The 16,173-nt window shown below is 42.0% G+C and overlaps 1 protein-coding gene across 1 annotated transcript in view; it reads right to left on the bottom strand.

Moving 5' to 3' along the window:
- The window catches only part of LRGUK (leucine rich repeats and guanylate kinase domain containing), a 96,859-nt gene that overhangs the window by 31,771 nt on the left and 48,915 nt on the right, over positions 1-16,173 (bottom strand). Inside the window, exons 8-10 of the mRNA XM_055129338.1 lie at positions 12,668-12,748; positions 10,675-10,761; positions 9,231-9,337 (exon numbers count right to left, since the gene is read on the bottom strand). Of these exons, the coding sequence (XP_054985313.1) occupies positions 9,231-9,337; positions 10,675-10,761; positions 12,668-12,748 (275 nt within the window). The remainder of the gene's footprint in view (positions 1-9,230; positions 9,338-10,674; positions 10,762-12,667; positions 12,749-16,173) is intronic.

Raw genomic sequence — 16,173 nt, 5'->3', positions numbered from 1 at the left:
AGGACTGATTCCTGAGCACAGAGCCAGGAATAAGCTTTGGGCACTGCTGGGTGTGCACCCCCCCCCAAAAAAAAACCACTTCCTGAAAAATTCAGGCAGAGATACAAAGGTAAATGCCAATATGTGTACTTTAAACAAACAAAATTATGATAGGATATGTGGATGCTTGACTAGTTAAGAGTGATTCCCCAAGAACTAAAGGATAAAAAACTAATTCTTCCCCCTGTATAATTAAAACATTCACCACCGTATCTACTGAATAAGAACATATGCAAAGAAAACTAAAAGGCTGTAAGTAGAAATTTACCTGAGCAAGTACTATGGCCATATGTTAGCCTAGAAGTTTTTTTCATGTATTTCCTCATTAAATTAGCACAGGAAACCAGTAGGGGAGTTTCTATAAGTAGCCCCAATTAGCACATGAAGAAACAAGTACAGAGAGGTTAATTGACTTGCTCAAAGTAACACAAAATAAGTCAAAAGGGGTAGACAAATTTAGTCATGGCTTCCAAGTCTGAGAGAACGAATTTATTCAGAAAATCTTGCAACATGCTGAGCTGATATGTTTGAATTCTATTCATGACACAAAGTAGAAAAATAAAGGAGATAAAATATTTTCTAAAAATTTTTTGAAAACATGGCTAAGCTATAGTTTCTGTAGAGATGGGGGCAGTGTTGTGTGCTTTTTCGATCTCTCTTGACACCCACCTAAAAACAGAATAACTTGAAAGCAGAGTCTATGGGTAACATGAGTTAACAAAACCAGGAAAGGCAGCTCTCTGAAATCAACCCCCAAACTTTCAGTGTTGGAATCCGTGCAAGAGAAAGAAGGATGAAGCAACGGGGTAGCATCTTCCGGTCCCCCAAAACAAGGAGATCCCAAACATTCTACAGGACTTCCCGGGAAAGCAGGCAGGATGGAACTCTCTATGTGTAAAGACATTTCGCTCACAGCAGCTGCAATGGTAGAGCCAAAGCCTGGAATCAACCCAGATGTGCTTCTGGAGTGCCTGGGTAAGCCACCTGGGCTATAGTCATACCCGGGATTGGTACCATCAATAAAAAGGCACAAAACTGTTCATGCATATGCATCCAACATTTTGAATGAGTCTCCAGGAAACAGGATTAAGTACACATACACACACAAATACACACACATGAAAAAAGCCCCCCCCCAAAAAAAAGCCACCCCCTCCACACACATTATCAACCATATGACTCCCTTTATATAACCTTCTTGAAGTGATGCATTGTCGAGCTGGGTCAGAAATGATCACTATTAGGGTTTCGGGAAGATAAGAAGGGGGGTGGCTGTGGTTATAAACAAAAGAGCTGCAGCACAGGAATATTCTTGTGATGAAATTCTTCTGTGTTGACTGTAGTGATGCTCAGAGGAATCAATGCACCACACACATGTATTAAAAATGCACTGAAGCGAATGAATACACCAGCATATGCAAAACATGAAGTCCAATAAGGCCAGTGGAAGGTGTCCCTGTGAATTGCCTGGTTTTGCCATTCTAACATTACCATGTAAGATTTTTATACTAGGGAAGACAAGGTGAAAAAAAAAGATATGGAAATTATCTTAAAAATGCATGCCAGTAGAAAAATATCTCAAACATTTTCAAACAATTAAGGAGAAAAACAGAGAACAGGGAAAAGGTGACAAATATTGAAATTCACCCCAGGGAAAAACAGAAACAATGGGAAGCTGCATAAAAGCCCACTAAGTCCAAGGAATGCACAGTCCAAAAGGCCCCACCAGCAACCAAACAGCTCTATAATGTCTCAGATAAAAAACTTCAGGGACACCATGATGTGGATGTTTAATGAGCTCAAAAAATAATAATGGTACAGGTATGAGTTTAGAAATAAGGAAAGTTGTAATCACAAGTGACAGAAATAAAGAGTATGAAGGTGGAATAAAAAAAATTTTAAGTAAAACAGATTTTATTTGGAGGTATTTTGGAGGAGTGGAGGGGGAGAGAGTGAGAGAGAGTAAAGCACTCAAGAGAGAATGTGGGCTTCTCCAAGGGCAGAGAGAGCCTCCACACACATCCCACGTTAGACACGAAAGCATGAAAGTACTCATCTCAATGGGGGAGACATGGGTGACACATGTGCTTGGGCACCATATGTGTTCGACCACGTGGGCACAAGCAGCACATGGGCTGGGGCAGCATATACACCTAAATAAAAAATTTAATGGAAGGCCTCAACAAAAGTAACAATAGCAAGGGGAAAATCAGTGAGCTTCAAGATGAGATGGTAAAAGACTCTGGAAAATAAGAGAAATGAACAACACACCAGAGAACTATGTGATGAGCTCAGGAAAACAAATATAAGAATCACTAGCACCCCCAAGGAATAGGAAGGGGAATTTGATGATGAAACAGTAGTCCAAGAAATCATAGTAAGATTTTCCCAGCAACGAAAAGTCCATGCACCTAACCTCATCCTAAAGAGTCACACCCAAGAGGAATCCTAATAGGAAAAAAATCCAAGACACACTGTAATCAGAATGACAAAGGTCAAAGACAAAGAAATAATATTGCAAGAAGATCAAAGAAATTTTCATAAAGGGGGAATTAATAAGATTCACAGGAGATTTATCACATGAGACTTTATGGATCAGAAGAAAATGATGGAATACTGTTAAAAGGCTGAATGAAATGAACGTCTCAACAAGAACACTTTATCCAGCTACATTATCATTCAGATTTAAAGGAATGATATGAAATTTCATGGACAAGGTACAATTTAGGAATTTCACAGGCATACAGCCAATTTTGCAAGAAGTTTTAAGTAGCTTCTGTAAAAGACTTTCCAGGGATTAGAGTGATAGTATAGTGAATAGGGAGTTTGCCTTGCACACGGCTGACCCGGGTTTGATTTCCAGCATCCCATATGGTCCCCTGAGCATCGCAAGGAGTAATTCCTGAGTGCAGAGCCAGGAGTAACCCCTGAGCATCGCTACGTGTGACCCAAAAAGCAAAAAGAAAAAAACAAAGAAGAAAAAAACTCATCAAAAAAAATCAAATACCATGAGCAAGTAGAATTCATCCCAGGTATGCACGGAAGGTTTAACATTAGCAAGTCAATCAACATAATACACTGTGTCAACAAAAGAAAAGATAAAAACCATATGATTATATCAATAGATGTGGAGAAATTATTGGACAAGATCCAGCAACTATTCATGTAAAAACCCCCCAACAAAATGGTAGTTGAAGGAATTTTTCTCAATAAAGTCAAAGTCATCTACCATAAGCTCACAGCAAGCATTACTATCAAACTGAAGACTTTCTCCTAAGATCAGGCACAATACAAGGTTCCCTACACACGCTCCTATTCAATACAGTAGTGGAAGTACTTGCCATATCAGTTATGCAAGAAAAAAATATCAAGGGCATCCAGATAGGAAAGGAAGAAGTCAAGCTTTCACTATTTGCAGATGACATGATACTATATTTAGAAAATCCTCAAGATCTACAAAAAGTTCCTGGAAACAATAGACTTTGTATAGTCAAGTGGTAGTTTACAAAATCAACATTCAAAAGTCCATGGCTTTCCTATGTAAAAATAATTAAAGAGAAGAAAGAGATATCAGAAAAAACAATTCTGTTCACAATTGTGTGTCAGAAAATCAAGTACCTTGGAATCAGCTTAACTGAAGAGGTGAAGTACCTATTAAAAAAAAACCTACAAAACACTACTTTAAGAAATAGGACACAAGGAAATGGAAACACATCCCCTGCACATGGATTGAGAGGATTAACATTGTCAAAATGGAAATACTCCCCAAAGCATTATACACATTCAATGCAGTCTCTATAAGAATACCCATGATATTTTTCAAAAACATAGATTAAATATTTTTGAAATTCTATGGAACAATAAACCCCATGACTAGCTAAAGCAGTTATTGCGATAAAGAAGGTAGGAGGCATCACTTTCCCCAACTTCAAACTGTAATACAAAGTGGCACTAATTAAAACAGCATGGTATTGGAATAAAGACAGACCCTCAGACCAATGGAATAGAGTTGAATATCCTGGTACAGACCCTCAAGTATATGATCACCTAATCTTTGATAAGGGAGCAAGAAATATAAAGTGGTGCAAGGTAAGCCTCTTCAACAAGTGGTGCTGGGAAAACTGGACAGCTACATGTAAAGAAAAATGAACTCTGACCTCATTTAATGCCATGCATAAAAGTCAGATTAAAATGGATCAAAAACCTCAACATCAGACCTGAATCCATAAGGTACATGGAGAAAAATGTAGGCAGAACCCTCCATGACATTGAAGCTAAAGACATCTTCAAAGATGAAACACCACTGACCAAGCAAGTGGAAGCAAATATTAACAAATGGGACTGCATTGAAGTAAGAAGCTTCAGTACCTGGGGCTGGAGCAATAGCACAGTGGATAGGGTGTTTGGCTTGCACTCGACCAACCCAGGTTCGATTCCCAGCATCCCACGAGGTCATTTGAGCACCGCCAGGGGTAATTCCTGAGTGCAGAGCCAGGAGTAACCCCTGTGCATTGCCGGGTGTGACCCAAAAAGCAGAAAAAAAAGAAGCTTCTGTACCTCAAAAGAAATGGTGACTAAGACACAAAGACAGCCCAGAGAATGGGAAAAATTATTTAAGCAATACCCATCTGATAAGGGGTTAATATCAAAGATATACAAGACACTGGTAGAACTTTACAAGAAGAAAGGATCTAACTCTATAAAAAATGGGGAGAAAAAATGAACAGAAACTTTCTCAAAGAAGAAATTCAAATGGCCAAAAGGCACCTGAAAAAATGCTAGACATCTCTAGAGAAAGAGGGAGACACAAATCAAAACAACAATGAGATAATATCTCACAACACAGAGACTGGCACACATTAAAAAGAACAAGAACAACCAGTGCTGGTGCAGATGCAGGGAGAAGATCCTCATTCCTTGTTGGTGGGAAAGCTGACTGGTCTATCCTTTTTGGAAAACAATATGGACATTCCTCAAAAACTAGAAATTGAGCTCCCATTTGACCCAGCAATACTATTTCCAGGGATATACTCGGGGGGTCCAAAAACACACAGCAGAACCACCATCTGAACTTCTATGTTCATTGCAGCACTATTCACAATTGCCAGAATCTGGAAACTATCTGAGTGTCTGGGAACAGATGACTGTATAAAGAAACTGTGGTACATCTACACAATGGAATACTACATATCTGTTACAAAGAATGAGGTCATGAAATTTGCCTATAAATGAATGGACATGGAGAGTATCACGCTGAGTGAAATGAGTCAGAAGAAGAGGGACAGATATAGAGTGGCTGCATTCATCAGTGGAATAAAAAAAAGGTAGGAGATTAATATCAAAGGCCAGGGAGAGAGGGTCAGAAGGACTGGTCAATGGTTAGAAATTACCAGAAGGGTGTGGCAGGTAGAGGGTACTAAGATAAAGTAAGGTACACTATGTCAACATTATTTGGGAGTGATCACTCTGGATAAGAACTAAGTGTTGAAAGTAGGTAAAGGGATACACATGATAACCTTTAAGCATCTGTTTTGCAACCCATATTGCCTAAAACGAGAGAGAGAGAGAGAGAGAGAGAGAGAGAAGAACGGTGTCTGCCACAGAGGCAAGTTGGAGTGGGAGGTTGTTTGGAGAGGTGCTAGGGAAACTGGGGACATTGGTGCTGGGAAACGTACACTTGTGGAGGGATGGGTGTTGGAACATTGTATGACTGAAACAAAACCATGAACAGCTTTGTAGTGCTCTATCTCACAGTAATTCAAATAAAATTAATATAAAATATTGTAAGTTTAAAAATATTAGCACACTGAATTCAACAGTACATCAAAAATATTATGTACTTCATGATGATTTACTAATAAATTTTTTTAAAAAATATTATGTACTATAACCAAGTAGGAATCATCCCAGGGATAGGCAAGAATGACTCAGGAGATGCAAGCCAGTCAACACCAGATCAATACAAGGGAAAAACGGAAGCACCTGACAAAATTCAGCACTCATTCATGATTTTAAAAACTGAATAAAATAGGGGTTGAAGGTATTTTCTACTCAACATAGTTAAAGCCATTTACCACAAGCATGGCAAGGAAACATATTCAATGATAAAAATCTGAAAGCCTTCCCTTCAAGATCAGGTACAAGACAAGGTCTTTCACTCTCACCACTACTATTCAGTAAAGTATTAAAAGTCCTTGCCACAGCAATTAGACAAAAAGGAGCTATTAGCGGCATTTAAATCGGGGAGGGGGAGATGGCAAACTCTGTTTGCAATGACATATCTATATTAGGAAACCCTAAATACAAAAAAGCTCCTAGAAATAATAGTTTTTGCACAGTAAAGTGACAGGCTGCAAAATCACCATTCAGAAATCCATGACTTTTTATATGCAAATCATGAAATAGAAGAATAGAAGGGAGATAAATTTTAAAAAACAATCTCATTCACAATTGTGCCTCATAAAATAAATTACAGCTTAACAAAGGAGGTGAAATACACAATGAAAATTATAAATCACTAATAAAAGAAATTTTAAAAAAACATGAGGATATGAAAACCCTCGTTCAGTATAAATTGTAAGGATTAATACTGACAAAATGCCAATCTTGTCCAAAGTATTATACAGATGCAATGCAATATCCATGACATATTCTAAAGAAATAGATCAAATGCTGCTGAAATTTATGTGGCGTAATAACCCCCCAACCCCCAGTAGCCAAAGCAATCCTAGGGAAAATTATAATGGGAGGCTTATCTTTCCCCAACTGCAAAATATACTATAATGCTGTAGTAATCAAAACAGTACAGTACTAGAATAAGGACAGACTTCTCAGATCAATGGAATAGAACTGAGAGTCAGTCCAGTTAATGGACAGTTAATGTTCAGCAAAGGAGCAAATAAATATAATGGGAAGCAAGGGAAGGCCTCTTCAACAAAAGGTACTGGAAAACTGGTCAGTCACATGTAAAGAAAATGAACTTGAACTCCATTCTAACACCATGCACAAAAATCAAGTCAAAATGGATTAAAGACTCTGATATCCGACCTGAAGCCATAAATTATACCAATTCTAGAGTTCAGTCAGGAATTGTATGAACCTGGAAAAATTTTCCAGGCCAGACAGCAAGAAAACTTTCAGTGACTATCAGACCAGAGAAAAAGTTCTGCTTTGCCCTTTGAAAAATGTTCCCTCTTGCCGATGCTACCAGGAAAGGGGGAAATGGCTCCTCGATCACGTGTCATAAAAGTCCCAGGGCCAAGAGTCACATCCTTTCCTGAAGCTCAACTTCAGGGGATGCCAGATTGCTGGGTACAAGCCCACGAGGTTATCTTTGCTCCATCCCAGAGAGACTAGAGCTGTTTATTTATTCCCGTCTTCCTAGCAGTCAAAAAGGATACCAAAATACATGTTTTTCAGACACTGCTGGAACTTTCTATGAAACGCATTTTAATGTACATTTGAAATGTTTTAATGTATTTTAATTATATATATAAATGTACCCTGAAGCATCAAACAGCTCGCCAGCTCACAAACTAGAAAAGAAATACAAAGAGGACACACATGCCCTTCGTTTTAAATCACAAGAGTTCTTCCAGATACATGCAAATAAGTGATAAATCATTTCACCTAGAGGGATGCCATAAATATACAAAACTGCCAATGATGGTATTGTTAAATTACATATCAAAAAGCATGTCCTGTATGCAAAACAAACCATGTTGCTCTCTGCGGGAAGCCAGCCATTTGTACGGGAGCGAATAGCAGATGAAAGAGAGAAGCCATTTATAACCAAGAGAGTCTACAAGTATTTTTAAAATGCCTTTGGGTATTGATAGAATTTCTACACTGTACGCAGAGCATAAATGGCCATCTGCTGCAACAGATTGTTTAAGAATGAACGGGGAAACGATGGTGAATCTATCTTGGAACTTAAGAGGTGAGAGACTCTATTCATGTGTTCCACCAAGCTGGGTGCTTCCTCCCTGTAGGTTGATTGAAACTAAGTGCAATCATTGGAAAAACTATTTCAGGTTTCCCTTCAGCTAGCTGGGCTTCCTTCTAGGGACTCCCTGATCATTTGATTTCATGGGAGGCCCTTCGGGCAGTGAATATCTAGCATTTGCTCAACGGCAAAGGTGAAATTCACGAAGGATAAGAAAGCATCCCAATTCTCTGGGAATGGAGACTCAGCCCCCGGGTTCCTGGCTGTAACTGAAGTGCTAACAGGCTTTGTTTCTCTTCATCTCTTTGTCTTGTGCTATGAGCCAGTTACCACTCAAATTTAAAAAAAAAAGAAAAGAAAAGAAAGGCAATCAACATCTGGCTTGGGAAAATATCACAGACCAAGCCCCAGATCCAAGAGGTGTGATGATTACACACTAAAACTGTCAGTAAAGTCTATCAAATAAAGACCTGGTCCCCCTAGAGTTTAGAGAGGAGGACAGAGAAGGAAAGATTTCAAAGGGGGGAATAAAGAAGAAGAGAAAGGGAAGTAATGGGCGAACAGGAGTTGGGGCTTGAGTTATACTGAGTGGTTTACTTATATACCCAAAACACAGACTCAACAACACTGAAGATGTGAGATCTAAGTTTCAATCACTGTAACTTTGTAACGTTTCCATCAAGGTGACAGGCGAGAGGTGGAGTGGGGGTGGGGAAGCCGAATATGGGGACACTGGTGGAGGGAAGTTGACACTGGTGGTAGGATTACTATTGAAATATTGCACTGTAGCACTGCACTGTAGTCCCGTTGTTGTTCATTGGTTTGCTCGAGCAAGCGCCAGTAACATCTCCATTGTGAGACTTGTTACTGTTTTTGGCATGCTGAATATGCCACAGGTAGCTTGCCAGGCTCTGCCGTGGGGGCGGGACACTCTCGGTAGCTTGCAGGGCTCTCTGAGAGGGATGGAGGAGTTGAACCCAGGTCGGCTGCATGCAAGTCAAATGCCCTACCCGCTGAACTATCGCTCCAGTCCAGTACATATCACATACCTAAAACTCAATTATCAATAACTTTGCAAATCATGGTTCTTTCTTTTAAAAAAAAATCAGATTTAAAAAAAATAAATTAAGACCTGATTCCTCTTTCCAAAGAAGGTAAGGAATGGGGTTACGACATTGCAGACTTGGGGTCAGAGTGGGTAGTCATGTGTTTGCCCCCCTGAGGTTCACCCTGCAGGCTGACCCACCTGTCAAAGATCCTCTGGGGCTGCATCACGCTGTTAGCGACATGAGTGAGGTGATCTTGAGTTGCCACCAGTTCCGGGGGTGGGTCATATTTATTCACAGCTGCCACCTTGGCCAGAATTGGAGATGCAAGAAGAGCAAAACACGTTTCATTGAAAACAAGAAGGCCAGGCTGCGGTTTCCTTTCATGAAATATTCTAGAGATGCAACCAGGTTCTGAGAATTATTTGACACGTGCTTAGGAATCTGTGTGCTCAATCTTTCTGCCTGCCTTTCCTACTACCCTAGTGATGATAATTATTTGACAATATTGAGTTGCAGTGCCTGAACAACCTCATTCCCTACACGCCCTTGATTTGGGAAGGGGAAGGTACAAGCACGGGCGTGAGCAAAGGTTCATCTTTACTTTTAAAATCGCAAATATTCTAACTTGTCGTATGAGGTGAAGAGACATAAGTCATGGTTTTTCAATTCTGGGGAGTTGGGTATGATAGAATTGTTTTCTCATGCCCTCTCACTATCCTGGAGCTATTCTTAGTATTCCAAATCTTAACCACTGTGTTTTCTTTTCCTGACTTTTCCCATCAAAAGCCACGCCTTTTTCTCATAATGTCCAGTACTTTGTCCTCATGACCCTGTCCTAATCATTACAGCCTTAAACGGTTTTCAATTCTCTTCCCTTCACAAAATGTTCAGGAAAGGAGAAATTGAACAAATGCTATTAAGTGTAAGAATAATAAACAGGCCTCTGTAGCTATTTTTAACCAAGATTTTAGAAAGGCATTTGTGAGACTGGATTGTCTACCTGTATAAATTTGCACCTGCTTTTATTACCATCTCAAACATGCATCCAGTCGTAGGAACCCTTGTTAGTGGAGACATTTGCTGTCACCAGTCACTAGAGCAAGACAAAGTGAATATCCGGGTGGCAGTTCTAGCATGAAGGTGCTGGTCACTCTGGACTCCCCAGTGATCTGAATTCATGGGACGCTCTTGGAATGTAAAACCAGGTGAATCCTTCCTTTTGCAGGGTGAAACTAAGGACCTTTAAGCTGCTGTGTCACGACCTCTTTGATATCCTTCTTGATCATATGGCAGCATGATCTGATACAGTTTCTTATTATATAAAGTTTTAGGATAATGCCACCAAGCCGACACATCCTCCAAACACAATCTCTCTCCCACTGAACATCCTGCCCTAAAGCCGGGGGTCTCTCTACAAGGCAGCCTGCTTCTGGCTCACTGTCAAACTCTTCACTGTGCCCACAGCAGGGGTTTTGCTGCATTCGTTTTGATGCTCAGCCTGGCAGAGGGTTAAACTGACAGATCCCAGGACAAGGAAATAGTCCCTAAAGAAACAACTGATCCACATGTCATTTTGGTCTGGCATCCAGGAACTTTTTAGTCTGTTCACTCATAAGCACATGGAATGACAGGATTACATACCTTATCTTCCACATTAATCTTCTTCTGATCTAGTTCTGTTAACCGTAGCAGCATGAAAATGATGAAAAGCCAATAATCCGTCTTCTCCTAGTTAAAATAGCAAGCGGACTTGTCAATTGCCTTCCTTTTCCAGGATTAACAGTCTACGTTCATGGGTTTAGGGTTCTACCTTGTCTGTCTGTGTATCTATCTGTCCCTCTCTCTCAGTCTCTCTCTCTCTCTCTCTCTCTCTCTCTCTCTCTCTCTCACGCGCGCGCACACACACACACACACACACTTATAGGTCTCTACATATTCCTCCTATCATATTCTTATACTGTACCCTGCAGACTGCGCAGGATAACTTCTTCAGATGTATGATTGTGTGATCTGAACTTCTTCAGATGTGTGATCTCATTAATTTTGCTGTGAGCCCAGAAGATATATAAGATTGCATTCATTTCTAAAGAGCAAAACAACCCAGCTTCCCAGTGGCGAAGAGTGTTACCTCTGGCTCCAGGACCAGTCACTCTCACCCTCTGTTTGAACCTAGGCATTTCATTATGGCAAAAAAAAAATTGAAACATTAAATTGCTTTGTTAATATTCACTGCTGTGTTGTTTTGTCTGAATCTGCATCACTTGTTATGCTTTTACAATAATAATATTTATTTCTAGGATTAATTCATTATTGTCCCTACCATCTGCTGTGTTGGAATTCCGTGACTTTTAAAACTAAAATGAAAGTTTTGAATGCTAAGCAAGCTACAACCCTCCAAAGGGGAAGATATTTTGGATAATGACTTTACAGATGAAAATGTACTGAAAGAAAAAGACAAAATATCCTACCTGTACCTCAGTGCATAAAGGGGTGATTTAAATGATGTAAATGCACACTGTTTCACTGTGTGGGGGCCACTCCAGGCAGTGCTCAGGGACTAGCCTGGTGCTTGGGGACTATTCAGTGCCACGGCTTGCACTTCAACCTATTGGTCCTCACATACTCCTTCTGCACCTGAAACTGGGAGGTGCTACCACATTCAACTCCTACTCCTTTCCTTCCCAGAGATGCCTTTAAACAGCCTCCCAATACCCCCATTCCATGTGACTTTAGTGTTCGATCTTATTTTGCACTTTTGGTTTGGGTTTGGGCTTGTGCAGATATGCTGTTCTTTGATGCACACAAAAACTTTGGAAATCTATAGAAATCCAAAAATCAATGAAAGGTAAGGGGAAGAAAAGTGAAATGCAGGATGAGAAGGGCAAGGGATGGAAGGAGAGACCAGGGCAAAGAATCTATCCATACAGAGGAAGAGAAAGGCTTGAAAAATAGTTGTGGATCTTTGAATCCCAGAAATGAAGAATCTATATGAAATATATTGGTATTTTTCCTACACTCATTTTATAACACCACCAATTTCACAGCTATCCCCTGAGAAATTAAGTCTGGGTATCTAACATTAGCCCTTTCCTGCCCCCTTTTATAAAGCATAAACCAGATTCGAATTGCGCCTCAAGCCCCATGCATGCTCTAATAGAAAAGGACATTGCTCTACAATCTTAACAGCACTCGCCTGTAATCTTTATTATCAGCAGATGAATAAAAAGGACCACACAGGGTAGGGAGCCCCCATGCAATGTCAGGCTTTCCTGTCACTCACAGTAGGGCATAGGTGTCACTTTGCTTATTCCTCTTCATTCCCTCTGGAGGAATAAAGAATGAGGATGAATACACGGTATTCAAATTTCTGTCTTTTGGCTGGGGGACCCTGGGAGGGAATGGGGTCACACCAGGGGGTGCTCAGACCTTATTCCTGGAGATGCTCAGGGGACATATGTGGTGCTGGAGATTCAAACGTGGATCAGCCTCGTGCAAGACAAGTGCCTGAATCCCTCTCTGCACTGTCTCCCTGACCCAAATATTCTCTTTTTCTGAAGTTCTCTACCAAAAACATTCCTTGAAGAACAATTCCAAGAGCCTCCTCCTCCCACCGCCCATATAAATGAGATCTTACCTGAATTGGGTTTTTCAAAAAATTGAGAACTCGAAGCAGAGGTAAGTGTTCAATGTATTCGATTTCACCCAGCTCAGCAATCTGTTTAAACGAGAACAAGAACAACAACAAATCATCGCCTAATGAAGTGCACCAAGACAATAGAAAACAAAAGATGATAGTGGCTTTCTTTTTCTGCCAGAGTTCTTGTTCCGAGTGATCATTTCCAACTGTCACTGTCATCGTGGGCTCTTCTCCTCCCCTCTATCCTAGCTGCCCTCTTTCATCACCACTCGAGGCAGGCTTCCAACCATTCCTCCTTGGGCCCTTCCTCCTTGGGCCCTTCCTCCTGGCCCTCGTTTCTACAGATTTGATCAACCTGTTCCAAAGGGTGGATCACATCAAGGCTTACTGCACTCTGGAACTGCCATTAATCTTTCCAGTTTTTAAAAATTCTATTAAGTGCAGCTTCTGCTTCAGAGGAAGATAGAATCTAGGGATCAAGTTTGAGTTACGTCCCAACTAACTCTAACTTTATCATTGTTGTTTTGTTTTTGTTTGGGGTGGGGTGGACCACACCCAGCAGTGCTCAGGGCTGACTCCTAGCTCTGTGCTCAGGGATCACTCCTGACAGTGCTTGAGAGGACCACACGCGATGGTGCTGGGGATCAAACCAGGGTTGGCCACCTGCACGACAAGTGCCTAACTCCATGTACTACCTCTCTGGCCTTGACTTTGGAATCCTTAAAATAAGCTCTTTTAAAAAAAATCTCTGTTAAATATTCAGCTTTGAAATGAGTTCTGGGAGTCCATGGAGGAACAAGGAAACAACTGGGGATCGCTGACCCCTGACCCCTTCAGCAAAAAGCTACACTTTCCCACTTTGCTTTATTGTTCTGTAGTTAGAGAATGGGGAGATGCTTCTCCTCTCATTCATGCTGACTCTAAAGCAGAAATAAAATAGCACATGAGGGGGTCCAGAGCAATAGAACAGTGGGTAGCAAACTGGCCTGGCAAGTAGCCAACCAGGGTTCGATCCCCAGCACCCCATGTGCAGGATGCAGAGTCAGGAGTAATCTTGACTACTTCCTCCCTACTTCAAAATTAGTATGCGGAGTCAGAGACACCACATAAGAAAGTGCTTGTAAGGGCTGTTTGGTTCCTGTTCCCCAGGCACCCTCTCCAACACTGCTTCTGACAATTATTGTGGCAGAGAACCCTTGTCACAGCTTGTACACATATAGGTCTACCATTTTCCAGTGTTTAGCTTACCGAAAGATGAAACCGGAAGCTTTATGGGGGTATTCCTTGACATGAGTGTTAAGAATCACCAAGATCCAGAAACAAACCAAGTGTCTAAAGACAGATACATAAAGATCCCATGGACACACACAATAGAATACTCTTAAGCTATAGGAAAAGAGGGAATGTTGCCCTTAGCTATAATCTGGAAGTGGACAGAGTCATGCTAAGTAAAAGAAGTGGGAAGGAGAAAGACAAATAGCAGATGCCCTCTCTCTATCATATGGGGGGATACAGAAAATCAAAGCATGGGAACAGATGAAACCAAATCCGAGTCTTAGGTTCCAAATCAAAACTGGGGATAAGGGGGGAGGCAAGATGGTAAGGGGATCCAGCAGGTTGTGATGGAAGGTGAATGGTACTTGGCAGGGGGGTGTGGAGTGAAGAGTCGAGAAGAGTTGTCCTAAATTACATGCAGTCCTGTAACCCCCACCCCCCAAAAAAGGTTAACTAGAAGACCAGAAATAACCGCCATGAAGAGAGGACTCTCGAGTCTGAACAGAGCAAGTCCAGAGAGACCCAGAATGCTCCTTTTCATATTCATCCCACATCAAGAAGTCAGCAGGTCAGAGAGCTGATGAGGTCAGGGGTCTCAGGAGGCCCAGAGCCTGGAAACAATCCTGTAGTGAAGGGCAGGACCAAAGTTACACAGAGCATGCCTTATTGATTAGGTCACGGAGATGTAGGCTAACATTTGGGAAAAGGCAAGCTTTTTTTGAGTGAAAAATAAAAAAACCAACTTTCTGAAATTAGCCTGTTATTTTACTTCCAAAGTCACCACTGAACTTCTGGGAAGACGTCATCCTCACTTGCTCCTTCCTCTTTCTCCCTCAGCATTTTGGCACATGCTGTGTTAAGAGCACTTCAAATTACCCAGGCACAAAATGCAGCTGAGAGAGAAACCAACCACTTCCAAGCCAGGTGCGGGGCAGAATGCAGGCACCCTGTCCAGTCAGCTTTCAAATCACGAAGGAGGGCCAGAGAAATAGGACAGTGGGTGAGGTGCTTGTCTAGCATATGGCCAACCAGGGTGCCATTCCTGGCACCCCATACGGTCCCCTGAGAATGGCAAGGAGTAAGCCTGAGCACCTCAAGGTGTGGCCCCAAAAACCAAAGGAAAAAAAATAAAAAAGAAAAGGAAAAAGGTAAGGCTTAGACTGGGATGATAGTGTAGTACAACCTGTGAACATCTGTCTCATTACAGAGATTTATTTATATGATGGTAAGTGGGGAAGGCGGGAAAGTAAACTTGACTCGCGCTGCTCAGCTATAACTTTTGTCAATAAATGGATCGCCCAAGAAATGAACACAGAGACAACGCCATCTTGGAACACCACGTGCCCCTCTTCAGAGACATGGGAGTCTGTGGTTGGGGACATGCCTCGGACCCCTTGGCACAATGAAGGTGATCACAGTGAAGAATGATCACAGGCTATGAAAACCCCATTTCCACTGAGAGGCGGGGGCGGGGGGGCTGCTGGGTCTTTTGGAGACTCTGGTGAAAGGGACGCAACTTCCTTCCCAGTCCTTGCAAAGGTGAGAATTTGGGACCAGCATTTGGGGGGAGGGCAGGGTAGTCAGGGGACCAGCGTAAAGGGATGCTGGCTTCGCATCCCCACTGTACCTCCCCTCTCCTCTGCCCTCACCCTGCCCCCAGCACATCCACCCTCAGTCTTCTGATCCTTGGATGACAAGATCTCGGGCTCCATGTCGAGGGATATGACTCCCCCAGGGACCCATAGTGAAGGCCGGCCAGAGAGGTAATACTCTGAGAGGAGGATTTGTATCCTGAAAGCCTGTGCTGCCAATCACAGCTTTCAGGACCAACAGATGCCCAGTGTCCCATCAGCACCAGCCATGCCTCACCCCTGAAGCCTATCAACTTGGACTTCACAGTGAGGGCCGATGAGTGAGTGCTGTTTTATCGATCTATTATTGCTATTATCATTGTTTGTCTCCTCCTTCCAGCCCAGGATAAGGTCTCCAGGCATCACCAAGAGCTGACTCTCAAGCGATGCCAGTTCGAGCAGTGAGGGCTCCCCAGCAGGGTTGGTGGTGGTGGTGGGGGTGTTTCTAACCCAGGTCCCAGGACCACAGACTATCCAAGGACATCAGTGGGTTGACACTGTGGACACGAAACTCCAAAATACAAAGACCTGACATGAGTAGCTGTGGGGTCTCCCCCTGTGCCCTCCCCCAACTCCCGACTCTCATCTCTTCTTCAA

This window comes from Sorex araneus, chromosome 1 (assembly GCF_027595985.1).
Source record: "Sorex araneus isolate mSorAra2 chromosome 1, mSorAra2.pri, whole genome shotgun sequence".
Classification (NCBI taxonomy): Eukaryota; Metazoa; Chordata; class Mammalia; order Eulipotyphla; family Soricidae; genus Sorex; species Sorex araneus.
Note: the sequence above shows the minus strand (reverse complement) of the source record. Positions and strands in the feature narration are given on the sequence as shown.